The 27369-nt window shown below is 37.9% G+C and overlaps 2 protein-coding genes across 3 annotated transcripts; one reads left to right on the forward strand and one right to left on the reverse strand.

Annotated features, from left to right (window-relative positions):
* On the forward strand, positions 1 to 12595 carry rprd1b (regulation of nuclear pre-mRNA domain containing 1B). Its single transcript, XM_037773245.1, has 7 exons — positions 1 to 766; positions 4996 to 5125; positions 6218 to 6351; positions 7503 to 7621; positions 7840 to 7966; positions 8624 to 8799; positions 9775 to 12595. Exons 1-7 carry the CDS (start codon positions 616 to 618, stop codon positions 9922 to 9924), a joined length of 987 nt encoding a protein of 328 aa, XP_037629173.1. The 5' UTR covers positions 1 to 615; the 3' UTR covers positions 9925 to 12595.
* A 4044-nt stretch (positions 12596 to 16639) lies between these two features.
* Positions 16640 to 27344, reverse strand: LOC119490065 (L-rhamnose-binding lectin SML-like). Of its 2 annotated transcripts, XM_037773278.1 has the most exons (10): positions 27207 to 27344; positions 26126 to 26195; positions 24090 to 24116; positions 23951 to 24013; positions 20518 to 20653; positions 20292 to 20401; positions 19192 to 19236; positions 18958 to 19090; positions 17371 to 17474; positions 16640 to 17036 (listed from the first exon to the last, which is right to left on the reverse strand). In XM_037773278.1, exons 2-10 carry the CDS (start codon positions 26154 to 26156, stop codon positions 17026 to 17028), a joined length of 660 nt encoding a protein of 219 aa, XP_037629206.1. In that variant the 5' UTR covers positions 26157 to 26195; positions 27207 to 27344; the 3' UTR covers positions 16640 to 17025. The 2 variants fall into 2 exon arrangements, with proteins under 2 accessions (XP_037629206.1, XP_037629207.1); XM_037773279.1 differs by lacking the exon at positions 27207 to 27344 and having other exon boundaries at positions 26126 to 27168.
* Positions 27345 to 27369: the final 25 nt, after the last annotated feature.

The raw sequence follows: 27369 nt of genomic DNA on the forward strand, positions 1-27369 counted from the left end.
CTCTGCCTACGTCACTACTGTGCGACGCACATGTCGAGGTGAAAGTGCGTGCTGCCATTTTTTCGACGGAATCTTCCTGATCAGAACAGAAACAACCTGAGAGCCTCTCCGTCTCTCTGCAGCGGGCTAGCTTCATCTGCACGGGTATTACAGCAGCTCGGTGCACATTAACCCGGGTTAGAGCACGTTAACCCGGGTTAGAGCACATTAACCCGGGTTAGAGCTCCGGGTAGCTCGGCTAGCTAGCGTTAGCTGCGGCTGTAAACAAACAGCAGACTGAGAGAGGAGAGCAGCTCAGAGGAGCTCACTCAGCTCACTCACATCACTCACATCACTCACATCACTCACATCAGCTCGGCTCAGTCTGATGTGGAGGAGAGTTCAGGTGGAGACCGAGCTAACGGACCGGGAGAGAGATCACGGTAGAACCGGGAGGAGAGCTGAGCTGGAGGCGGGAGAAGGGTTCTGATGCTGCAGGTAGAGAGGACTCTACTCCAGCTTTGATGACACTGAGAGTTTCTCTAAACTAGGTGTCGGAGCTCAGAGGCTTTAGAGCAGGTCGGGTTAGGAGGGTCACCGGGGAACACACACCGAGCACCGGCACCGAGCACCGGCATGTCGTCCTTCTCTGAGTCGGCTCTGGAGAAGAAGCTGACGGAGCTGAGCAGCTCTCAGCAGAGCGTCCAGACTCTGTCTCTGTGGATCATCCACCACCGCAAACACTCCGGACTCATCGTCCGAGTCTGGCACCGAGAGCTCAAGAGAGGTGAGAGCTGCCTTCACTTACTGCTGCTGCACACTCTATACTGACTGCTGCTGCACACTCTATACTGACTGCTGCTGCAAACTCTATACTGACTGCTGCTGCACACTCTATACTGACTGCTGCTGCACACTCTATACTGACTGCTGCTGCAAACTCTATACTGACTGCTGCTGCACACTCTATACTGACTGCTGCTGCACACTCTATACTGACTGCTGCTGCACACTCTATACTGACTGCTGCTGCACACTCTATACTGACTGCTGCTGCAAACTCTATACTGACTGCTGCTGCAAACTCTATACTGACTGCTGCTGCAAACTCTATACTGACTGCTGCTGCACACTCCATACTGACTGCTGCTGCAAACTCTATACTGACTGCTGCTGCACACTCCATACTGACTGCTGCTGCAAACTCTATACTGACTGCTGCTGCAAACTCTATACTGACTGCTGCTGCAAACTCTATACTGACTGCTGCTGCACACTCTATACTGACTGCTGCTGCACACTCCATACTGACTGCTGCTGCAAACTCTATACTGACTGCTGCTGCACACTCCATACTGACTGCTGCTGCAAACTCTATACTGACTGCTGCTGCAAACTCTATACTGACTGCTGCTGCACACTCTATACTGACTGCTGCTGCACACTCTATACTGACTGCTGCTGCACACTCTATACTGACTGCTGCTGCAAACTCCATACTGACTGCTGCTGCACACTCTATACTGACTGCTGCTGCAAACTCCATACTGACTGCTGCTGCAAACTCTATACTGACTGCTGCTGCAAACTCCATACTGACTGCTGCTGCAAACTCCATACTGACTGCTGCTGCAAACTCTATACTGACTGCTGCTGCAAACTCCATACTGACTGCTGCTGCAAACTCCATACTGACTGCTGCTGCAAACTCTATAGTGACTGCTGCTGCAAACTCTATACTGACTGCTGCTGCTGCTGCACACTGTATACTGATATATGTTGTTGATTCACTGACTGCTGCTGCTTTACAGTATACTGATACCATAACTGACTGCTGCTGCAAACTCTATACTGACTGCTGCTGCAAACTCTATACTGACTGCTGCTGCAAACTCCATACTGACTGCTGCTGCAAACTCTATACTGACTGCTGCTGCAAACTCCATACTGACTGCTGCTGCAAACTCCATACTGACTGCTGCTGCAAACTCTATAGTGACTGCTGCTGCAAACTCTATACTGACTGCTGCTGCTGCTGCACACTGTATACTGATATATGTTGTTGATTCACTGACTGCTGCTGCTTTACAGTATACTGATACCATAACTGACTGCTGCTGCACACTCTATACTGACTGCTGCTGCACACTCTATACTGACTGCTGCTGCAAACTCTATACTGACTGCTGCTGCAAACTCTATACTGACTGCTGCTGCACACTCTATACTGACTGCTGCTGCACACTCTATACTGACTGCTGCTGCACACTCTATACTGACTGCTGCTGCAAACTCCATACTGACTGCTGCTGCACACTCTATACTGACTGCTGCTGCAAACTCCATACTGACTGCTGCTGCAAACTCTATACTGACTGCTGCTGCAAACTCCATACTGACTGCTGCTGCAAACTCCATACTGACTGCTGCTGCAAACTCTATACTGACTGCTGCTGCAAACTCCATACTGACTGCTGCTGCAAACTCCATACTGACTGCTGCTGCAAACTCTATAGTGACTGCTGCTGCAAACTCTATACTGACTGCTGCTGCTGCTGCACACTGTATACTGATATATGTTGTTGATTCACTGACTGCTGCTGCTTTACAGTATACTGATACCATAACTGACTGCTGCTGCAAACTCTATACTGACTGCTGCTGCAAACTCTATACTGACTGCTGCTGCAAACTCCATACTGACTGCTGCTGCAAACTCTATACTGACTGCTGCTGCAAACTCTCTACTGACTGCTGCTGCAAACAGTATATACTGATACCATCACTGACTGCTGCTGCAAACTCTATACTGACTGCTGCTGCTGACGCTGCACACTGTATACTGATATATGTTGTTGATTCACTGACTGCTGCTGCTTTACAGTATACTGATACCATCACTGACTGCTGCTGCAAACTCTATACTGACTGCTGCTGCACACTGTATACTGACTGCTGCTGCTGCAAACTCTATACTGACTGCCGCTGCTGCTGCACACTGTATACTGATACCATATCTGACTGCTGCTGCACAGTATATACTGACTGCTGCTGCACTGTACACTGATACCATCACTGGCTGCTGCTGCACACAGTATACTGATGCCATCACTGAATGCTGCTGCACATCACTGACTGCTGCTGCTGCACACATTATACTGATACCATCACTGACTGCTGCTGCAAACTCTATACTGACTGCTGCTGCACATCACTGACTGCTGCTGCTGCACACTGTATACTGATACCATCACTGAATGCTGCTGCAAACTCTATACTGATATATGTTGTTGATTCACTGACTGCTGCTGCACACAGTATACTGATACCATCACTGACTGCTGCTGCAAACTCTATACTGACTGCTGCTCCACATCACTGACTGCTGCTGCTGCACATCACTGACTGCTGCTGCTGCACATCACTGACTGCTGCTGCTGCACATCACTGACTGCTGCTGCTGCACAGTATATACTGATATATGTTGTTGATTCTGTGCAACTGAAACTTGAAAGATGAGGTCAAAGTGTCAATGTGGCTCATAGGATAGCTGTTAAAGACTTTAACTTTACTTTAACATTGTGAGAATACTCCACTACAATTAAAAACCCTACATTCAAAACCATAATTAAGTAATTCAGTAAGTACTATCAGCAATATTTACTTAAAGTGTCCAAAGTAAAGGTATTCATTGCGCAGTAAAATGTTCCCAGTCAGTATTTTTCTATTATATCTGGTGTTTTTATTAGGGCCACATTGAGAGAAAAAAATCGGAGATTTCAAGAATAACGTCATAATTTAATGAAAATAAAGTCATACTATTTCAAGAAAAAAAAAGTAGTAATATTATGAGAGTAAAGTCATAAGTTTACAAGAAAAAAAGTTGTAATATTATGAGAATAGTCATAACTTTACGAGAGAAAAAGTAATATTTTTACGAGAATAAAGTCATAACTTTATGAGAAAAAAGTAGTAATATTACGAGAATAAAGTCATAACTTTACAAGAAAAAAAGTCGTAATATTACCAGAATAAAGTCATAACTTTACGAGAAAAAAGTAGTAATATTACCAGAATAAAGTCATAACTTTACAAGAAAAAAGTAGTATTTTTACGAGAATAAAGTCGTAACTTTGTAAGAAAAAAAGTCGTAATATTACGAGAATAAAGTCATAAATGTACAAGAAAAGAAGTCGTAATATTACCAGAATATAGTCAGAAGTTTACGAGAAAATGAAGTTGTAATATTAAGAGAATAAAGTAATTTCCTCCTCTAAAGAGTCAGTTTCCCCATCAGGTCCGTGTGGTTCTTTCTTCAGAATAAACTCAGTTTCCTGCACAATCTTTTCCAGGTTCTGATACTGATGATAATGTGGTGCTGATGAGCCAAAAGATGAAGGATTTGGTTATTTGTGAAACTTAAACTAAAGTATAACTTCACAAGATGCTCCACGTTCCTCATTTTCACACAGCTGCTCTATTTCCCCTCTAAAATAACACGTAAAATTACTATTTTATAATATTACGACTTTATTCTCGTAATATTTTGACTTTATTCTCATAATATTATGTTTTTATTCTTAAAATCCCAGATTTATTTTTCTCCTCAGTGTGGCCCTAATACTCCGTCGTTGTTTTTGTATTAATATCACTCCTGCATTAATGTGTATGTTGCACGTTTTGGTTTTATTGATGTTGTTTTCTGTTTGGCTGAACAAATCAGAGATGGCAGTGATTCAGAGGTATTGAACATAGCAAGATCAGGATGGAGCACGCCCACAAACCCTGTTGCTTTTTAAGTAAAGAGGCATGACTTCCCCTCAAAAAACCTGTTACTCCACCATGACTATATGACTACAATGACAATACATACAGTAAAATGTGTTTCTTAATTACAGTAGACAGGTATGTTGAAGAAAACTAGGTCAAATAGTAAATTAAACTGATTCAGAGTGCATTGTCCATCCCAGATTGATCATATCGTTTTTAAATGTCATGATTTTGTGTGACCTCCAGCTAAAAGCTCCAGGAAGCTGACGTTCCTGTATCTGGCCAACGATGTCATCCAGAACAGCAAGAAGAAAGGACCGGAGTTCACCAAAGACTACGAGACCGTCCTCGTCGACGCCTGCTCCCACGTTGCCAGGTACATGTGATGTGAACGCCGTATGCTTTCAGATAGCTACAAATAATGGTCTGTGTTATGTGTATGTGTGTAGAATAGGGATGCTAAAATTAACCGATAACCGACCCTCTTTAACCGATTATAAACCGTCCAGATTAGTGCGTTGCATGCAGCGGTATGCTCGGTTCATCCGTCCGGGAGCGTTACTGTAGCATCCACGATGCTGCGTGTAGTGTCAGACACATGCAGCCACTTTCCCAGTAAAAGTCCGCCACCACCACTGCATTATTTAATTTAGTTTATTACACGGCTGTGTTGAGTACTCGATTCTGATTGTTCAATCACGGCGTTTTGCGGCCTGTAATTTCTCTATAACAGACCGTTGCTATGTATAACAGACCGTTGCTTTGTATAACAGCCCGTTACTATGTATAACAGACCGTTGCTTTCTATAACAGACCGTTGCTTTGTATAACAGACCGTTGCTATGTATAACAGACCGTTGCTTTCTATAACAGACCGTTGCTATGTATAACAGACCGTTGCTTTCTATAACAGACCGTTGCTTTCTATAACAGACCGTTACTATGTATAACAGACCGTTGCTATGGGCGCAGTTCTGATGTCAGACTCTGGAGAACCGTTTTTGTGTCAAATTATTGATTTCTTCAGTAAGTAGCCGTGTAATAAGCGGGATAATGTTCAGCTAGCGGGTCATAGTTGTGAAAGAATCCCCTTCAGGGTGATGAGAGACCCCTCCGTGTCGGGATGCAGTGTGTAGTGTGCGTGCATGCACATGAGAGGTGGAGCGAGAGTAAACGAGCGCGGTGTGTGAGTGAAGGCAGGCAGAGGAGCAGAGTACATCAGAGACTCCGGTCCTGGAGACCAAAGCTACGGTCTCCTCCGCGTCCTCCGACCGCGGCCAACACTGTTTAACAGCTTCACTAGATACAACCAAGAGGTTTTGGTGCTTCACTCTAGTTTGTGTTGGGATTCTGAGTCTGAACAACAATTTGCTAAACAACATTTTTGCTTTGTTTTGAGCTGTAAAGATGATCCTTTCAATCAATCCTCTTCTTCTTCTTCTTCTTCTTCTATCCCGCCTCCCTGCAGAGAAGCAGATGAGGGCTGTAAAAAGCACATGGAGAGACTGCTGAACATCTGGAAAGAGAGAGCCCTCTACAGAGCGGACTTCATTCAGCAGCTCAAACTGGCCATAGAAGACTCTAACAGCCCCCGGCCTTCAGGTTAGATTTATTACACCGGTACATGATTATATATACAGTATTTGTCATTGGAGGGTGATAAAACCAGGGCCAGGATCGCTGATAATGATTTATTATTAAAGCAGCTAATGTAATATGTAGGGGAGAGAAGTATGTCTTGATTTATGAGGTGAATGCATAAAACCTTGTATACTGATCCATCTCACGTCCATCTCTTATAGCAGAACAATCTTTGAAACTGTGATGGTGGTAGTTTACATATTAAACAGCCATAACTTTTCATCTTGCGTCAGGGGTGGAATCGAGTGTTGATTACTTAATTTAAAAATAGCTGAATGGTTACAACATTTCAGGATTTCTTTTTTTCAGAATAACTTAAAAGTTAACTCAAGTGGAATTTCATTTGACACAAGATCTTAAAAAAGGCAAATAATTGCATTCAATTATTTGTGTTGTGAAAATGCACATTTATCTATAATATATGTAGGGGTTAACTCAGGGGTTAGCAACCTGCGGCTCCGGAGCCACATGCGTCTCATCAGCTCCTCTCCAGTGGCTCTCTGTGGATTTATACAAATAACTGTTTTTTAATTACATTTCCATTTTTATTTATCATTGTTGTAGGTCTATGGTACGACGGTACGACGGAGTATTAGGGCCACATTGAGGAAAAAATAAATAAATCTGAGATTACAAGAATGAAGTCATAATATTATGAAACTCAAGTTATAAGTTTATGAGAAAAAAAGTCGTAGTATTATGAGAATAAAGTCATAATATTATAAAGTAGTAATTTTACGTGTTATTTTCTTTTTTTTCTCGTAAAGTTATGACTTTATTCTCGTTATATTACGAATTTATTTTCGTAATATTCTGACTTTATTCTGTAAATCTCAGATGTGTTTTCCCTCAATGTGGCCCTAATACTCCGTAGTACATTGTCTCTTTGGCCCTCACTGCATTAGACTTATATACTATATACTTAGACTATAAACTGTGTTACCTTCATCACAATGATCACATGTTTTGGGGCTCCGGAAAGATTTTGTTTTTTTTGTCTAAAATCTCTCTTGATAGTAAAGCTTGCTGACCCCTGGTCTAACTGCATCATTTAGTGATATTGATAATATGCGGGTGTTGATCTGTTCTGGTCTTTAAACTCGACTCTGCAGAAGAGAAGAAGGCCGTGAAACGAAGCTATCAGAAGATCCAGGAGGAAGAAGATGATGAAGATGATGACTACAGAAGCCACGGCTCTCCTCACAACGCAGACATCTCAGCAACGCAGCTAGTAGGAGGCCAATATTTCACTTCCATGGCACAAAATGCAGAAATAAATATTCCTTCACCAGTAAAATATTGCTTGTTTCTCTGCATTTCACGCTTTTCTCTTTGCACCGCTTTCTCTGTTCTGCCTCCCTCTTTTTCTGTCGTATTGGTCTCCTCCATGATCATTCCCCCCCTCCTCCTTGACTCCTGTTAACTTCCTCCCTTTAAACACACTTTCAGACAGAGGAGCTGGTGAAAGCCCTACAGGACTTGGAGAACGCTGCATCGGGTGACGCAGCAGTTCGTCAGAAGATCGCCTCGCTGCCGCAGGAAGTCCAGGACGTTTCCTTGCTGGAGAAAATTGGCGGTAAGACCTGAGAGCTCAGCTTGATCAGAAATGACTTACTATTTTATATAGATGTTTTCTCAGTTTGGATTGAATGTTCTTTTTCCGTCATTATTGAAACATGCTTCTGAATTTTATTCATTTGTTATATTTTAAAATTCCTTACATCGTAGTGGGACTGTTTCTGTTGAATTATCAGGGCTTTGTGGTGAGGATTGTCAGATGGATTTTAAAATGAGTTAGGAGATGACGCAATAACAAAAGTAATATGACTCTATGGCGCTATGGAAAAAATATAAAATGTAAACAACAGAAAGTCAAATAAGATGAGCTGTGAAGAACTTTAAATAAAACAATGCATACAGTGTTGTTAGTAAAATGTAAACAGTTAACAATCGTTAAACTCGGTCAGTAAGTTTAGTACAGCAATACCCTGTACGTGATATTAAAATGTGCATTGTGTCCACACTACAGTAATAATAATAGTTTTATTTGTATAGGACATTTATAAACACAGGTTATAAAACGATACGTGTTGATCAATGTAGAAAACATACAGTACTAAAATAAACATATCATAAAAAGAAAAATTCCAAAGTTAAATGCCCTGTATTTAAAGAAACAGAAAATAAATGTCATATACTGTGACCATAACAATCCGCTTTGGCACCAATACAGACAAGGAGGCAGCAGACAAGCTGTCGAAGACGGTGGACGAAGCGTGTTTGCTGCTGGCGGAGTACAACGGCCGACTGGCTGCAGAGCTGGAGGACCGGAGGCAGCTGGCTCGCATGCTGACTGAATACATCAACAGCCAGAGGGATGCGCTCATGGAGAGAGAGAAGAAACTAGAGGTAAAATACCACGTACACAAATATAACAGTACACCGAGTATAACTGTAACAAAGGTCATGACTAATCACAAACATGGATAAGTCTATGGTCAGCAGAGCAGCATATTTTACAAATGAAGAGCAGGTACTACTAGACATTATACAAAGAAGTTAAACACATGATCCAGGCTAAAAGTAACAGTTGAAGCTGCCAAATGCAGGAAGGACAGCTGACCAAAAAAATTGCGCAATGTATGAATGCATAAATTAACAGGTGAGTTGATCTCTCATCTCAAACGTAACCTGCTCCCGAGCAGGTCAGCTGTGCAGCATCAGTTACCATGGTGATCTACCCCGGTAAGAAGTGAACCACCGTCGTAGGACTGAAAACCCTGAAGGGTTAAACCTGAAGTTACCTCGTTAACCCCAAATCCTGCTTCGTAGTACAGGCCTCTGATTTAATTCTGGCTTATTACAAATTAGGTCTATTTACTATTTTTCGTACTTTTGTTGTACTCACCATTAATAGCTGAATCTGGAAATGTGGCAACATCACTAAAAAGAAAAGAAATACAATCAGTTAGACCAAAAAGTTATAAACATCCACCACAGTTTATAGACACACTTACTGGTTCAGCTTTAGCCTACAGCACTTAGCGTAGTTCTGACACCGTTTCCTTTGGAATCAGGGATTATTACTGACATCTTGAGTGCATTCAAGAATTTACTCTTCAAATCAAGTGGTTGAGTTAATCTAGCTTGTTTACAATGTCAGATTATCTGACTGCTTGTACATGTTTCCAGATTTCAGAAATGACTTTGAGCCCAAAAATAGACAAATAAGACCCAAGTTGTAATGCACCTTAATTATCTGTTAAAGCCACATTCTGTGACTAAAATGTGTTTCCGACATACCTGAAAGCTGTAGGTGCAATAACTGCAATGTGTAAATAAGCAATCATTTTGAGCTCCTACCTGTGCCGTGTCATCTTGCAGGAGTATAAGCAGAAACTGGCGAGGGTGACCCAAGTTAGGAAAGAGCTGAAGTCCCACATCCAGAGTCTCCCTGACCTGTCCCTCCTGCCCAACGTGACCGGGGGTCTGGCCCCGCTCCCCTCGGCTGGAGACCTCTTCTCCACCGACTGAGAGGTCTCGGCCCAGTCAGACTACCGCCGTGCCCCTCCCTACCCGAAACCCACAACAGTTCCAGCTGTGTCATCAGTCAGAGGACACGTGGTCAAACCTCTCCCAAGGCAGCAAGCTCACCTGCTAAATCCAAACCTGTAGGACGAGAGTGAGGACGGGACATTAGAAGGTTTGGTGAAATCAAAACGCTCTGCAGAGGAGAACAGAGATTCTGTCGGCCTGGAGTTTTCCAGCACTTGCTGGATCGACAAGGATTCCACTCCACCAGCTTAGAACCAGTTTGTTTCCTGTTTGTTTTTACTTTATTTTTTAGGAGGGGCGGGGTAAAGAAGCAAAAGCTTAGACAGACATGAATGTTGGCTGTCAGGACGTGTCAATCAAAGTGTCTTTCTGCGTGGTATATTGTGGATTCAATGAGAGAAAGGTGGGCCGTTTGCTTTCATAATTCTCAGAGGTTGTGACTACACTGTGAAGACGATGTACCATTCGTTAGTTTTATTTTTTCGGGTTTTCAGTTGGTGGCTTTTTATCAGCCCGTTAGGTGGTCTTGATGTGTGTGTAAGATTAGAGAAGTTATCAGATTGGGTTCAGTGTACATTGCTTTTCGGTTACTTCATGAACGCACATGGTTAACGGCCGCTAGTCAGCACACTCATTTCAGTAACACTTCATAGAGACGGTGATCATATAGGTTTTGTCCTCATAGTTAAAATCAATAGTTACGCTCTGTTTTTTTGTATTCTCATTCATCAAAACTTTGCGATTCAGAGTTCCCATTTGTTTTCACGCATTAATTTGGACAGATGCTTGAAATATGGTAATAAGTGTGTAATAGACGAGGTTTGAGTTTTACAAATAAACCCTTGAAGTTTGAGGAACAATTCAAACGTGAATGTTTGCTTTCCAATAATCTACCTGGTCTTTAATTAAATAAGCCATTAAAACTCAAAAATACAAAATACTTCTCAGATGTGAAAAACTAAAGTATTAAAGATCGTTAAGTATAAGTGTGTGTAGAGCTGAGCAATAAAGAAATATCAAGATAAGTAGATAAAATGAAGACCGTTTATATGTATATCATAGGGCTGCACGATTATGGCCAAAATGATAATCACAATTATTTTGATTAATATTGAGATCACGATTATTCATTGATTTTAGCGACAACATATTTTATTGCACTTTCACATTAAAATAAACAGAGCACTGCTTTCACTTCAATGCTGTGCTTCATCCCTGTTAATGTACATTTAGGGCTGCACGATGCTGGAAAAAAACTATACTGAACTATATTGCAATATTGAAAAAATACAGGAATATTCACCCCGTTGTTAGCTACATTTTAAAGATAAATGCTTCAATCTGGTGCACTTTGAGAGCAAAATTAGCAACAATAAGAGCTAGATAAACTATTTTATGCTCTTGATTTCATCACATTGGTTGTATAGCTAATATCAATAACCAAAAGTGACGTCTAAACATCTGGATCACCGGCTGGATGTTAGTTTAGGAATCGTTTGATTTGATATGCAGCAGAGTTTTCTATGAGCAGAACGAGCATTTTAAACGTCAATATCTCAGGAGATCATGTTCATTTAATTTCGGGAAGCCAAAATTGTGATCGCGATTAATGAATTAATTAATTTGATTAATTGTGCAGCCCTAAATATATCACATGTGTTTTGGTTTAAAAACAAACAAAACATTGAATGTAAAATGAAATGGACTGGAACTGTCATTTCCAGCTAAATTCTCTTAAGTATTTAAGAAAATTGTGCTTAAGGATTCACAATAATGATTCAAATGATGAATAATAATTTATACATATTGCTCAGTCCTATGTAGATGTTCAGTGATGAAATATTTTACTAAAAAGTAACAGCAACAAATTAAGGTTGAGTTAAAATCCCCAAATTGTTTTTGGTCCAGTAGTTTATGATTTCCTGACCAGCATGTATTATTTGTTTAACTCATATTTGATTTTCCGTCTGCATACAGGAAAAAATGAATTTGGGAAGTTATTAAACCTTTTTTATAAAGTTTTATAAAAACGACTGTTTTTGTTAAAGCTTTCAGTAGTCGATCACGGCTCCTGCTGCTGGTGAGACGGACGCTTTTTTAAAGTTGAAGAAGAGTTGCAGTCACTTACCTGCTGATGCAACGAGCTCGGGCGAGAAATGCTGCTGCAAATCCTTTTCAGTGACTCTCAGATTGATTGGTGTCTCCTGGCAGGCTGGAACACAACATGTTTCAAACAGCAGGTAAGAAATCACAGCAGCTTCAGCAGTGTTTGTTAAACTAAAGGATGGAATCATTACAATCACTGGTGTGCGGTCACAAAACAGATATTTGGGACTGTTGGTACATTAAAATTACAGACTGGAGGGATTTTTACCCGTTATGTGCTTCAGTTTTGATTAAAATATAATTCAATGATGAAAGATAAAAACAAAGTGTCCACTGTATGCCAGGAAGGATTTCAGCAGCATTTTGACCCGGGTGTGCTTCACTGTAGATATTAGTTAGATCTTTTCTTACCTACTTGCAGTGTGGTATGCGTTTCTCTCTGCAGAATCATACTGTACTACCAAGACTCGTCCAATAGGGGAGGTGCTTTTCTGTTATGGAAGTGATTCAGTGAATGACAATAAACTGAAGCCATGTAAACGAATACTGTATGTGTATTTTGCATGAAGTCACATAAAGGTAAATATACTTACAGAATTCAGAAAACAAGAACCCATATTGTTAGGTGTGCTACTGTGAAAACAGTAGTTAAAAATCACACTGACCAGAAGAACCCTGTTATACAGTATACTGTGACTTTTTGCTGTTTTTTTATGTCATACTATACTATGACTTTTTTTCATATAATTTTTCGACATATTATACTATTACTTTTTATGAAATTATTTTACATATTATACTATGACTTTTTCATGAAATTTTCCGACATAATAAAGTATGATTTTTTTTTTCATAAAATGTTTCGACAAACTGACTTTTTTTTCATGAAATCTTTCAACTTATTATACCATGACTTTTTTTTCATGAAATCTTTCAACTTATTATACCATGACTTTTTTTCTTGAAGTTTTTCGACATACTATACTATGACTTTTTTTTCATAAACTTTTGCGACATATTATACCATGACTTTTTATGAAATTTTTTTACATATTAAACTACGACTATTTTTAATGAATTTTTCAACATACTATACTACAACTTTTCTTCTTGAAGTTTTTCGACATACTATATTATGACTTTTTTAATGAAATTTTCCCAACATATTATACTATGACTTTTTCTTCATGAATTTTTCCGACATACTATACTATGACTTTTTTTCATGAAATTTTTTAAAATACTAAACTATGACTTTTTTTATGAAAGTTTTTGACATACTATGACTTTTTTTTAATGAAATTTTTCAACATACAATTCTGACTTTTTTTCATGACATTTTTTAAAATACTAAACTATGACTTTTTTAATGAATTTTTTTGACTTAGTATACTATGACTTTTCTTCTTGAAATTTTTCGACATACTACACTGACTTTTTTTTCATAAACTTTTTCGACATATTATACTATGACCTTTTTTTAATATAATTTTTCGACATACTATACTTTGACATCTTTTCATGAATTTTTTCGTCATACTATACTATGGCTTTTTTATGAAATTTTTCAAATTATTATACTATGACTTTTTTTATGAAATTTTTCGACATACTACACTATGACTTGTTTTTCATAAACTCTTTCGACATATACTATGACTTTTTTTTCCATAAAATTTTTCGACATACCATAGTATGACTTTTTCATTAAATTTTCCGACATAATATAGTATGACTTTTTTTTTCATAAAATGTTTCGACAAACTATGACTTTTTGATTAAATTTTCCAAAATACTATACTATGACTTTTTTTCATAAACTTTTTCGACATATTATACTTTGACATTTTTTGGTGAATTGTTTCCACAAACAATACTATGACTTTTTTCCATGAAAGTTTTCGACATACTATAGTATGACTTTTTCATGAAATTTTCCGACATAATATAATATGACTTTTTTTTTCATAAAATGTTTCGACAAACTATTCTATGAATTTTTTCTTGAAATTTTTCGACATACTATATAATGACTTTTTTAATGAAATTTAAAAAAATACTATACCATGACTTTTTCTTCGTGAATTTTTCCGACATACCATAGTATGTCTTTTTTTATAAAATTTTTCGACATACTATACTATGACCTTTTTTTTAATATAATTTTTCGACATATTATACTATGACTTTTTATGAAATTATTTGACATATTATACTTTAATTTTTTTTAATGAAATTTTCAACATAGAATACTATGACTTTTTTCCATGAAAGTTTTCGACATACTATATAGTATGACTTTTTCATGAAATTTTCCGACATACTATACTATGACTTTTTTTCATGAAATTTTTTAAAATACTAAACTATGACTTTTTTTATGAAAGTTTTCGACATACTATGACTTTTTTTTAATGAAATTTTTCAACATACAATTCTATGATTTTTTTTCATGACATTTTTTAAAATACTAAACTATGACTTTTTTAATGAATTTTTTTGACTTAGTATACTATGACTTTTCTTCTTGAAATTTTTCGACATACTACACTGACTTTTTTTTCATAAACTTTTTCGACATATTATACTATGACCTTTTTTAATATAATTTTTCGACATACTATACTTTGACATCTTTTCATGAATTTTTTCGTCATACTATACTATGGCTTTTTTATGAAATTTTTCAAATTATTATACTATGACTTTTTTTATGAAATTTTTCGACATACTACACTATGACTTGTTTTTCATAAACTCTTTCGACATATACTATGACTTTTCTTTCCATAAAATTTTTCGACATACCATAGTATGACTTTTTCATTAAATTTTCCGACATAATATAGTATGACTTTTTTTTTCATAAAATGTTTCGACAAACTATGACTTTTTGATTAAATTTTCCAAAATACTATACTATGACTTTTTTTCATAAACTTTTTCGACATATTATACTTTGACATTTTTTGGTGAATTGTTTCCACAAACAATACTATGACTTTTTTCCATGAAAGTTTTCGACATACTATAGTATGACTTTTTCATGAAATTTTTTAAATTATTATACTATGACTTTTTTAATGAATTTTTTTGACTTAGTATACTATGACTTTTCTTCTTGAAATTTTTCGACATACTACACAGACTTTTTTTTCATAAACTTTTTCGACATATTATACTATGACCTTTTTTTAATATAATTTTTCGACATACTATACTTTGACATCTTTTCATGAATTTTTTCGTCATACTATACTATGGCTTTTTTATGAAATTTTTCAAATTATTATACTATGACTTTTTTTATGAAATTTTTCGACATATACTATGACTTTTTTTTCCCTAAAATTTTTCGACATACCATAGTATGACTTTTTCATTAAATTTTCCGACATAATATAGTATGACTTTTTTTTTCATAAAATGTTTCGACAAACTATGACTTTTTGATTAAATTTTCCAAAATACTATACTATGACTTTTTTTCATAAACTTTTTCGACATATTATACTTTGACATTTTTTGGTGAATTGTTTCCACAAACAATACTATGACTTTTTTCCATGAAAGTTTTCGACATACTATAGTATGACTTTTTCATGAAATTTTCCGACATAATATAATATGACTTTTTTTTTCATAAAATGTTTCGACAAACTATTCTATGAATTTTTTCTTGAAATTTTTCGACATACTATATAATGACTTTTTTAATGAAATTTAAAAAAATACTATACTATGACTTTTTCTTCGTGAATTTTTCCGACATACCATAGTATGTCTTTTTTTATAAAATTTTTCGACATACTATACTATGACCTTTTTTTTAATATAATTTTTCGACATATTATACTATGACTTTTTATGAAATTATTTGACATATTATACTTTAATTTTTTTTAATGAAATTTTCAACATAGAATACTATGACTTTTTTCCATGAAAGTTTTCGACATACTATATAGTATGACTTTTTCATGAAATTTTCCGACATACTATATAGTATGACTTTTTCATGAAATTTTCCGACATAATATAGTATGACTTTTTTTCATAAATGTTTCGACAAATTATGACTTTTTGATAAAATCTTTCGACATACTGTACTATGACTTTTTTTCTTGAAGTTTTTCGACATACTATACTATGATTTTTTTTTCATAAACTTTTTCGACATATTATACTATGACTTTTTATGAAATGTTTCGACATACTATACTATGACTTTTTTAATGAATTTTTTCGACATACTATATTATGACTTTTTTATGAAATTTTTCAAATTATTATACTATGACTTTTTTAATGAAACTTTTCGACATACTATACTATGACTTTTCCTTCATGAATTTTTCCGACATACTATAGTATGACTTTTTTCCATGAAATCTTTCAACATACAATACTATGACGTTTTTTTATAAAATTTTTCGACATACTATACTATGACTTTTTTAATAAAAGGTTAGGCATGGAAGAATATCTAACCTTGAAGATCAACTTATTGTTGTGGCAATACTTGAAGAAATGAATGAGGAGTGTTCAACGTTTTCTCATCAAAAAAAAAGAAAAAAGAAAGAAATTGTGAGATTTTTAAGATGATGTCTACCTATTCCACCTTAATATTTTATTGTGTTCAAAGTTACTTGTATGGCACAATCACAATTCAAAGTGTATTACATAAGATGAAGAAATGCATTAAAACATAATTAGATATGAACCAAAATCAATAATAATATAATACCAAAATAAAAACAGAATTGATCCAGTCTTTATTAAGTTCATACAAAGTGTAACAGTGATTTTCATTTAGATTTACAGTCTCTATATAGCTTTCCTTTTAAATTAGAATTTGATCATTTGTAATTTCACTTAATCACAGACTAATGACACATTTTACTGATTGAGAGATTTTTTTGTTTGTTTTTCATTCGAGAGAGTATTTGTGATATCACTGTGATTTCAATATGTTTACACAGGATCTGCAAAAGAACAGATAATACAGGTTAGACCAATAATTTCAGTGAAATTTGTAAATATCTTATTAATATTATTTGTCATTTAATCATTTTTATTAATTACTTAAACGTGTTGTTCCACTTTAAATAGAAATATGGCCTCACTAAATAGCTGGATGGTTTTGAATTTACAGATCGAAACCTAAATGTAGGATTGACTGTTTTTTTTTAGCAGTTATTATGTTGAAATATTTCTACATTACTGTTATTTTTTTTTAACCGTCTTTCTTCTCACATCAGGACCACAGATTAGCTTCAGCAGAGTGAAACAGCCACGAAGGGCCTTTGAGCTACTTACACTGACAGACGTAAGCCACCTCCAGGTACTTGTACGTGTTGACGCAGGGGTCTCCAAACACCGAGGTGCTCGCTCTGACAATACAGCTGTTTTTTCCATTACAGCTGTGGATGCAGATTAATGTGAGTGAATACAGGTTTAAATGGTCACTGAGGTTCATTAAATCTGGGCAGTGGTGGAATATAACTATGGCGATTTACTCTACTACTGTACTTAAGTACAATATCTGAAGTACTTGTACTTCACTTGTGTTTTCTTTTCATGTTACTTTATACTCCTACTCCACTACATTTATCAGCTTTAGTTACTCGACAGCAAATTTATTGTAATTGGGGACCGAGGACGGATTAACTCCTCCCGACCGGCCGTTGGACAGTCGGATCAATTTCTGACATGTCAACAATTTTTGGTCGTCCGCCCGCAGACTCTCTCAGTTGAAGCAGAGCCACGAGCCGACCTCCCCAACGTCAGCGCCTTTTTGCAGTAATCAGAGCGTAGCTATCAAGATAAAGATGTACAATAGATATTGCTAGTAAGACGTGGCTAGCTTACCTCCAATTCTCTCTGCCTAATGGACAAGTTATACTATCCACGTCTACCTCGCCACAGCAAGTCCATATAACGTTACGCCGCTGCCTCTTTTTTTAGACTTTTCAGCAGACAGGATGCTTTGTTAGCATTGTGACCCGTACAGACCTCTGCTAGCAAACACACTTTACCTGCCTTGGAGCTTTCAAACCAAACTTTATTGACAACTGTCAACAGCCAGAACGGTCCTCAGGAGCCAACAGGACGTGTTTATTTTTCTATTTTACACGTACAGTGGGATCGCTCCGGTTGTGGCCGATGATCGGACCGTACAGTGTGATCTCTCAGGTCGCGGCTGACGATGGGACCGTACAGTGTGATCACTCAGGTCACGGCTGACAATTGGACCGTACAGTGTGATCACTCAGGTCGCGGCTGATGATCGGACCGTACAGTGTGATCGCTCAGGTCGCGGCTGATGATCGGACCGTACAGTGTGATCATTCAGGTCGCGGCTGATGATCGGACCGTACAGTGTGATCATTCAGGTCGCGGCTGATGATCAGACCGTACAGTGTGATCATTCAGGTCGCGGCTGATGATCGGACCATACAGTGTGATCATTCAGGTCGCGGCTGATGATCGGACCGTACAGTGTGATCACTCAGGTCGTGAGCTTTGGCTTTCCATCGCAAACGATCTTCTCGTGGAGTAGGAGTTACACAACAACATGTCTATAATTGTACAATGCATGCCCGGCTTTAGACACAAAAACATGAGAAAATAGGGTCCAGGTTGAAAAATACTGAAGTTACCCTTTAAGTAACATTTTCAATGCAGGACTTTTACTTGTAACAGAGTATATTTACAGTGTGGTAGTAGTACTTTAACTTAGGTAAAGGCTCTGAATACTTCCTCCACCACTGCATCTGGGTGTCATTTGAGAGACGGCATCACAAATCTGTGCAGCTGGTATATTAATGTTAATATGGACCGTGATTTACGATTTCCACAATCCTCAACCTGGAGTCCGAATCAACAACGAGCGGCCAGCTGTACCTTTCAGACACTTTGCTCGTTGGCCCCGAACAGTCGACGTCCTGGAGTTGAGAAGCAGGTCGTTTGTAGGAGCATGTGGTGCGGTCACGACGTCCAAAATCAGCACCGTACACTAATATAACCTGACCTTCAGCTGATGAGAAGAGGAGGAGACAAAGTGAGCAGGTATAATATTTAACTGGAGGGTTGAAATAAAATGAAAATATTAATTACACAAAGAAATAGTGATCTTACCACAATATAGGGGTGCCAGACTTTGCTCACATACAACGAGCCGAACTGTCGAAGCAACATCAATCAGATTAGACATCATCACACTATTAAAGGCCTGGTCACACCACAGAGTCGCACATGTGGCGCACACGACATTCATCTGAGCGTCTTCACCACAGGTCATTTTATACAGAGGGGTCAATGAAATGTCTCCTATGGGGACTAACATCATCACACATGAATCCAGTTGGGCTCAATGGATCCACCAGAGTCTCAGCTTTACAGTGAGACCCAGTTTATGGAATTCAACACTGTTTAGGGACCCCAGGATGCAGAAATATTCAAACACACCATTCTTAGAATAGGAGACAATAACACATTTATACTGCATTCAAACAACTGCATGTGGGCATATCTGTAAAGGTGGGTACCCATAGAACCCATTTACATTCACATATCTGGAGGTCAGAGGTCAAGGGACCCCTTTAGAAAATGGACATGACAGTTTTTCCTCGCTAAAATTGCGTTATTTAGCCTCCTTCCTGACATGGTGTCTTCACTCTAGCTCCAAAACTGAACCTACTAGATCAGGGCTCAGCAACCTTTACTATCAAAAGAGCCATTTTAGGCAAAATAATAAAAATAAATCTGTCTGGAGCCGCAAAACATGTGATCATTGTGATGAAGGTAACACAGTTTATAGTCTAAGTATATAGTATATAAGTCTAATGCAGTGAGGGCCAAAGAAACAATGTACTACGGAGTATTAGGGCCACATTGAGGGAAAACACATCTGAGATTTACAGAATAAAGTCATAACTTTACGAGAAAAAAAGAAAAAAAACATAAAATGTCTACTCTATATCTATATTGACTTTATTCTCATAATATTATGACTTTATTCTCGAAATCTCAGATTTATTTTTTTAATTGATGAACTGTCGTAGCTCGTTGAGTATCGAGGTTTACTTCGCCCCTCATGTTTAAATCCACTGATGACAGACCCTTAGAGTAGCATGAATCAAAGATTCCAGTAGAATGAACTGATTTTGTCTTTTTGAAAATGCGGTGTGAGCGAGCGTTTAAACTTCACATTCATTGAATGCAGACGTGTGACTGACTTGCTGGGAAGCAGGTGTAGTTGGTCTCCAGGTATTTATAGATTCCTCTGCAGGGATCAGAAGTACGGACGGCGTTTGTGTTCAGCTCACACCATTTCTTTCCATCACACCTTCAGGAAACACACATAAAGACAGCACATACTGTATCAAAATGTACTGTAAATTAAAATACAGTTTGGGCTAATATCAGAGACTGTAGAGATGTTTTGGGGGGGGGGGGATGTACCGTTTCCTGAGGACATCGGTGGTTCCCTGCTGAGAGCACTTTGTGTCGGAGAGCTGTTGTGGAGGTTTTCCTTCACTGCAGGTCTCAGTGTCGGCGCGTCCGTACAGAGCTGCCTGCACACTGATCACTCCATTCTCTGTTACACAGACGGTCACATTACATCAGTTATTTAAGTAGATAACAGCAGCTGAATGTCTGTCATAATCTGTGATTACTAGACGTATTCTTATCTGCTTAAAGGGACTGTTTGTAAGAATCAGAATGTCTTGTTAACAGCGACAACTGTGGCCGTTAAGTCAATGAAAGTCAGCGTCGGGCTGGCGCTTGTGCTCGCTCTAAATAGACATGAACGAACATCGCTCAACACAGTGAGGCGACACACGTCAGCTAAAGGCACAATATCACTCTATATTTCAGCTGCTTGGCACCCGGTCAGAGACGATAACGTTTCTCTCTGCGGAGCCCCGTCACTTCACAAGACACGGGAAACCTCTGTTGGTCTGGAGGAGCTGCAGCAGTTATTTCTGCACAAACGTCCACTGAACATTCACTAGATATTCTCAGAGCTAAACTAACTCTTCTGCAGTGTGGAGTGTGCGCGCATGCACACGAGGTGGAGCGAGCTGAGTGAAGGCAGGCAGAGGAGCAGAGACTCCGGTCCTGGAGACCAAAGCTACGGTCTCCCCCGCGTCCTCCGACCGCGGCCAACACTGTTTAACAGACGGGCCTCACTAGATACAACCAAGAGGTTCTGGTGCTTCACTGTGGTTTGTGTTGGAGTCTGAGTCTGAACAGCGTAGCCACACACGAGTGCGCATAAGCGAGCGTGCATGGGACACCGACCCGGGTGATTTATACGTGTCAGAAGTTACAGACAGTTCCTTTAATAATAATTATAATAATAATAATAATAATAATAATAATAATAATAATAATATGTCTTATTACAGCAGGAATAGAAATATCTAAATGATCTGAGGTCTGTACTACAAAGCGGTTAGCGAGGTAACTTCAGGGTTTAACCCTTCAGGGTTTTCCGTCCTACAAAGGTGGTTCACTTCTTACCGGGGTAGATCGCCATAGTAACTGATGCTGAACAGCTGACCTGCTCCAGATCAGGTTATGTTCCAGATAAGAGATCAACTCGTATTAAAGCACCGTCTGCTGACCAATCAGAGCTCGGTGAGCAGATCGTATGATAATATTACACAAATATGAAGAAATTTAAATCATAATCAGACTAAAAACAACACAGATTAAACAGATGCAGGAAGAACAGCTGGATTTATGCTGTGGGTGTTTACAGCTTTGAATTATGTTTTATATTTATTATTTTGCTCTCAAGTCTGTTTCACACCGACGGGGACGCAGCTGAAAGAAGGTTGAAATAGTCATAATACGCCACAACATTACCAAAGGGCATAATGAAGTGTTATATATTCTATTTATTTATGTCTGCCCCATCTAGACGAGTGTATCTGACTTTTGAGTCTGTTAATTTACACATTCACACATCAGCAATTTTTTCTTTTGCCAGCTGTTCTTCTTGCATTTGGCAGCTTCAACTGTGTTACTTTTAGTCTGATTATGTGTTTAGCTTCTTGGTATTTGCCTAATATTATAGTTTGCTCTTTGTTTATAAAACATGGCGTTCTGCTGACAGCAGACTTGTCCATGTCTGTGATTGGTCAGATGCTGTAAAACCCCGCCCCTTTCATGTGAACCGAGTTGATAACCAGTTTCGTAGTACAGTTTAGCGAGATCTCTGTTGTCAGGGTTAGTTAACCAGATAAGGAGAAGACACCCTGGAGATGTTGAACTCGCTTCGTAGTACAGACCTCTGAGGCCTGTACTACGAAGCGAGTTCAACATACCCAGGATATCTTCTCGTTATCTGGCTTCACTTATCCTAACAAACGAGATCTCGCTAAACTGTACTACGAAACTGGTTATCAACTCGGTAAGCCAACCCAGGGTTTTCCAATCTCGTTATGAGCGCGTTCACATGAACGAGGAGGTGTTTGCAGCATCTGACCAATCACAGACATGAACAAGACTACTGACGGACAGGCAGAGAGACACATTTATCAAAGAGTAAACTATATTAGACAAATACGAAGAAGTTAAACACTTATTCCAGGCTAAAAGTAACACAGTTGAAGCTTCCAAATGCAGGAAGAACAGCTGGTAAAAGAAAAAACTCCAGATGTGCGAATGCGTAAATTAACAGATTTATAAATTTAACAGAATACTCAAAAGTAAAGTGTACTTGTCTAAATATAAATAGCGTTTACGAGAATAATAGATGAATGGAATACATTTATTTTTACCCTGCGAGTATCATTTGGCGTCTATGAGTATTTAAACACCCTTTCAGCTGCTTACCCCCTCTCTGACGGTGTAAAACGGACTCAAGAGCAAGTAAAAAAAATAAATATAAAAATATAATTCAAAGCGGTAAACACTCACAACATAAAATCCGCTGTCCTTCCTTTATTTGTCAGTTTAAACTGTGTTGTTTTTAGTCTGATTATGACTTAAACTTCTTTGTATGTGTGTAATATTATCATGCAATCACCACAGAGAGCTCTAATTGGTCAGTAGGATGTGTTTTCATACGAGTTGATCTCTCATCTGGAACATAACCTGCTCTGGAGCAGGTTAGCCGTTCAGCATCAGTTACCATGGTGATCTGGAGCAGGTTAGCCGTTCAGCATCAGTTACCATGGTGATCTGGAGCAGGTCAGCCGTTTAGCATCAGTTACCATGGTGATCTGGAGCAGGTTAGCCGTTCAGCATCAGTTACCATGGTGATCTGGAGCAGGTTAGCCGTTCAGCATCAGTTACCATGGTGATCTGGAGCAGGTCAGCCGTTTAGCATCAGTTACCATGGTGATCTGGAGCAGGTTAGCCGTTCAGCATCAGTTACCATGGTGATCTGGAGCAGGTTAGCCGTTCAGCATCAGTTACCATGGTGATCTGGAGCAGGTCAGCCGTTTAGCATCAGTTACCATGGTGATCTGGAGCAGGTCAGCCGTTTAGCATCAGTTACCATGGTGATCTGGAGCAAGTCAGCCGTTCAGCATCAGTTACCATGGAGATCTACCTCGGTAAGAAGTGAACCAGCTGAAGTTACCTTGATAACCGCAAATCCCGCTTCATACTACAGACCTCTGATATGAGAATTTCAAACTGTTGATCTCCTCAACAACAACAACTTAAAATTGTCTCTTTCAGAGTTTCCTATCTTACTTTTAATATATAAATAACAAATTTAAATATTGATGCTACACCTTTAAAACGTATGATAAGAAGAAAAACCAAGCGTCCATGTGAAGCGTTCAGTCAGGTTTCTCCTCAACAAGCCTCCACACTTATCCGGTCACTTCAAGTCTTTCAACCTAAATGTGAAAACTTGAGTTTTGAGTCTCACCACAGTTCAGACGCTGAACAGCGATGCCGTCGTCACAGCTGACGACTCGCTCTGTGGAAACGTCTAAAACAGAGATGAGGTTATGAGTTCACGGCCGATACGGAAAGAAACGTGTAAACATTAAGATACAGATATTTACCTGCTGTCATACAGGTCGCTGCCAGCACTGAAAAACACAAATCACTGTCACACTGTGTTTCAGACAAACATCTGATCTCCTCGTCCCGCTCCGGCTGTTGTTGTTGTTGTTGTTGTTGTTGTTGTTGTTGTTGTTGTCGTTAACCGGATCTTGTCTCCATAATGTGTTTACTCGCACACCGACCGGCTCGTTGTGTTTCACCGTGTTCACCTGGCTAACCTCAACACCTGTCTGTCTGTCTGTCTGTCGTCGTTAACACCTGTAACACCTGTCGTCTCCATCACGGATCGTCATCGGGCTTCCTGCTGGTGGTGTTCGGCTAAAAGAGGTCCCCGAGTGGATACTCCGCTTATGAACTTTGGTTCTGCATCACATGCATCAAATCTTTTTTTGACGTTAGAGATCAAAAATAAACTAATTAAACCAAATAAACCAACTACGAGGACGAAAATCCGTCTGTAGACGGAGCACACATTAAAAGCCATTAACCCATTAAAACCCCATTAAAACCCATTAAAACCCATTAAAAGCCATTAAAACCCATTAAAACCCATTAAAACCCATTAAAAGCCATTAAAACCCATTAAAACCCAATAACCCCCAACATCTCTACAGCTCAATGGTTCTTCTTCTTCTTCTTCTTCTTCTTTTTTCAGGTTTATTGGCGGTTGACAAACAACCATTTGGTGCATTACCGCCACCAGCTGGTGGAGTGTGGATATATATACATACAAATAAATAAATAAATGAATAAATGAATAAATGAATAAATGAATAAATAAATAAATGAATAAATGAAAAATAAATAAATAAATAAAATAAATGACAAAATAAATAAATACATAAAAATAAATGAATGAATAAATAAATACATAAAAATAAACAAATACATAAAATGAAATACATAAAAATGAACAAATAAATAAATCTATAAAAATAAATGAATAAATAAATATATACAATTAAAATAAATAAATGAATTAAAAGCAAAAAACAAACAAACTCGTATTTGTAATGAAAACAACTATTGTTAGTTTCAGCTGATTATACACTAATGAAAACATAGCTATGAATATTATATTCCATTTCTGCTAATAGATCCCCTGAAATGTTACAAACTGGTCCTTTAAGGTTTAATGAAGCTCTCTTGTTTAGGATAAACTTTATCAAGACAATTTCATTTAAAAATTTATTTCGAACATGTAAAATAAAAAAATAAAAATAAATAAAAAAGAGAACAAGTGGACAACCAGAAAAAAGTAGTATTTACATACAATGAAAAGCATTAGTAAAAGAAACTGTCAACACTTGATGCCTTGATTTACATTTATTTATTCGTTTTTAAACCTCTGTCCACAGGAGAAGATAAGGTCAACGATATACCGTGTGATCTGGAGAGGTCATTTGTTTGTGTCATGTGCGTGTGAAGTCCACCGTCATGAGCTGACACACGTAAGAGAATGTGATGATGTCACTTCTACCAGGACGTCGAGCTGTCGAGACGACATCACTGCTAGAAGATCTATTGGTTTGATTTGAGTTTCTCACCAATCTTATTTAAATCATAACTGTATAAAGAGTTCAAACAGCAGTTTAATGTGATGTAATTAACATAAAGTGTCTCGTCAAACTCAGATTGAGAAAATGATTTCTGTCAAAACAAAACTTGTTGTACTTTTGTTGACAAGGAATCAATAAAGTAAAAAACTAAAGTGATTAATTACCGTAACTCGACCAAAACTGGATTAAAAAAAGAAATGCAAATGACTCTGAACATTTTTCTAGGAGCTTTTATCCAAGTTATTCCTGCTCCCCTCAGGATGAATATTAATAACTTTGGTGATCCTCTGCCATTTCTTCTAGGAGTGTGTGTAAGCAGCAACACTGAGTCTACCCGGTACACTAAAACTCCATCAGATATAATAAAAGTCCTCATCCTCTTCAACAACAATCGTATCTAATCAAAACCCCAAAAAAGAATTTATACAAACAGAGTAATTATTATGACTGCAGTCACCAGTCGGTAGTGTACTCACACAGAGTGGTGCTGATCCTGAAGCTGAACATGGTGTGTTGGAGGCAGGTGAGTCTCTGGACTGATGGAGGCTGAAACAGACACACCTGGCTGTATTTATTCTGTTGGGTCCAGAATTGTGTTTGTTTTAAATGAGAAACCCAGCCGGCTGCTGTCTCATGATCCAATACAGTTTCAAATGTAAACACACAGTTCAAGCCTGAATGTATGACTTATTGGGTGTAGCAGATAAAAGATAATGAATTACTTCTACGGGAAAGCTCGTATGAAGTGTGTTTACAAAGTGCATTACTCATTGTGGACCTCTCCCACTGTTCAGACACATTACTTCAGTCTGACAACAATAAATGGTTCATGGCTCCTTTTAATCAGCAGTTTCCTTATAAAGGACTGATTGAACAGAGAAGGATTATTCTGGCTTTTACAACAGATAAACAGAAACTACTGAGACATTGGAGGAAATAAAACCACCCCTTCATGAAGAATGGGCTACAACAATGGCTCAGTTATCAGAGGGTGACACAAGCCGTTTTAATATTTAATAGCTAAGCTTGACTATATATATTTATTTATATATATAAATATATATATATTATTTATTTATCTATTTATATATACATTTATATATAAATATATATGTATTTATATATATATAATATATATATATTATATATATACTGTATATATGCAGTTCAGATAAGTTATAAATCTTAATGGATGATAAAAGATATAAATTCTACCAAAAGCTGCACACACTTTTCTCCAGAGATGTGGCAATGAGGAGCCATTTTTGGAGTTTTTTTTATTTGCAATGTTTTATTGTGACCATGTGTACGGTATCGACTGCACTGTGTATATTTGTGTTATTATTTATTTTTGATATGGAACCACAATCAGAAGTAAAATCAATCGATTGATTGATTGATTGAAACTGTTTTAAAGAACCTTTGAGCTTTGGTGGATGAGATGTTATAAAGATATATATATAAGATATATAAGATATATAAGATATAAAGAGGTGAGGCAGACTGTTGAAGAGGATATATTTGTTTATTGATTAAACTCAAATCAAATCAATAAACCTTCGAGCAGTGATGTCGTCTCGACGGCTCGACGTCCTGGTAGAAGGGACATCATCACATCCTCATACGTGTGTCAGCTCATGACGGTGGACTTCACGCTTTGTTGACACACACAAATGACCTCTTCAGATCACACGGTATATCGTTGGTCTTATCTTTCCCT

The sequence above is a fragment of the Sebastes umbrosus genome, chromosome 6, assembly GCF_015220745.1.
Source record: "Sebastes umbrosus isolate fSebUmb1 chromosome 6, fSebUmb1.pri, whole genome shotgun sequence".
Classification (NCBI taxonomy): domain Eukaryota; kingdom Metazoa; phylum Chordata; class Actinopteri; order Perciformes; family Sebastidae; genus Sebastes; species Sebastes umbrosus.

Excerpts from the sequence above, each read along its gene's own strand:
- rprd1b (XM_037773245.1), top strand. The coding sequence starts at position 616 with ATGTCGTCCTTCTCTGAGTCGGCTCTGGAGAAGAAGCTGACGGAGCTG. Across the intron at positions 6,352-7,502 it reads TAACAGCCCCCGGCCTTCAG|AAGAGAAGAAGGCCGTGAAA; the intron begins GTTAGATTTATT and ends TCGACTCTGCAG. Across the intron at positions 7,622-7,839 it reads ACATCTCAGCAACGCAGCTA|ACAGAGGAGCTGGTGAAAGC; the intron begins GTAGGAGGCCAA and ends ACACACTTTCAG.
- LOC119490065 (XM_037773278.1), bottom strand. The coding sequence starts at position 26,156 with ATGTTCAGCTTCAGGATCAGCACCACTCTGT. Across the intron at positions 24,117-26,125 it reads CAGGATCAGCACCACTCTGT|TGCTGGCAGCGACCTGTATG; the intron begins GTGAGTACACTA and ends TGTGTTTTTCAG. Across the intron at positions 20,654-23,950 it reads TGTTCAGCGTCTGAACTGTG|AGAATGGAGTGATCAGTGTG; the intron begins GTGAGACTCAAA and ends TCTGTGTAACAG.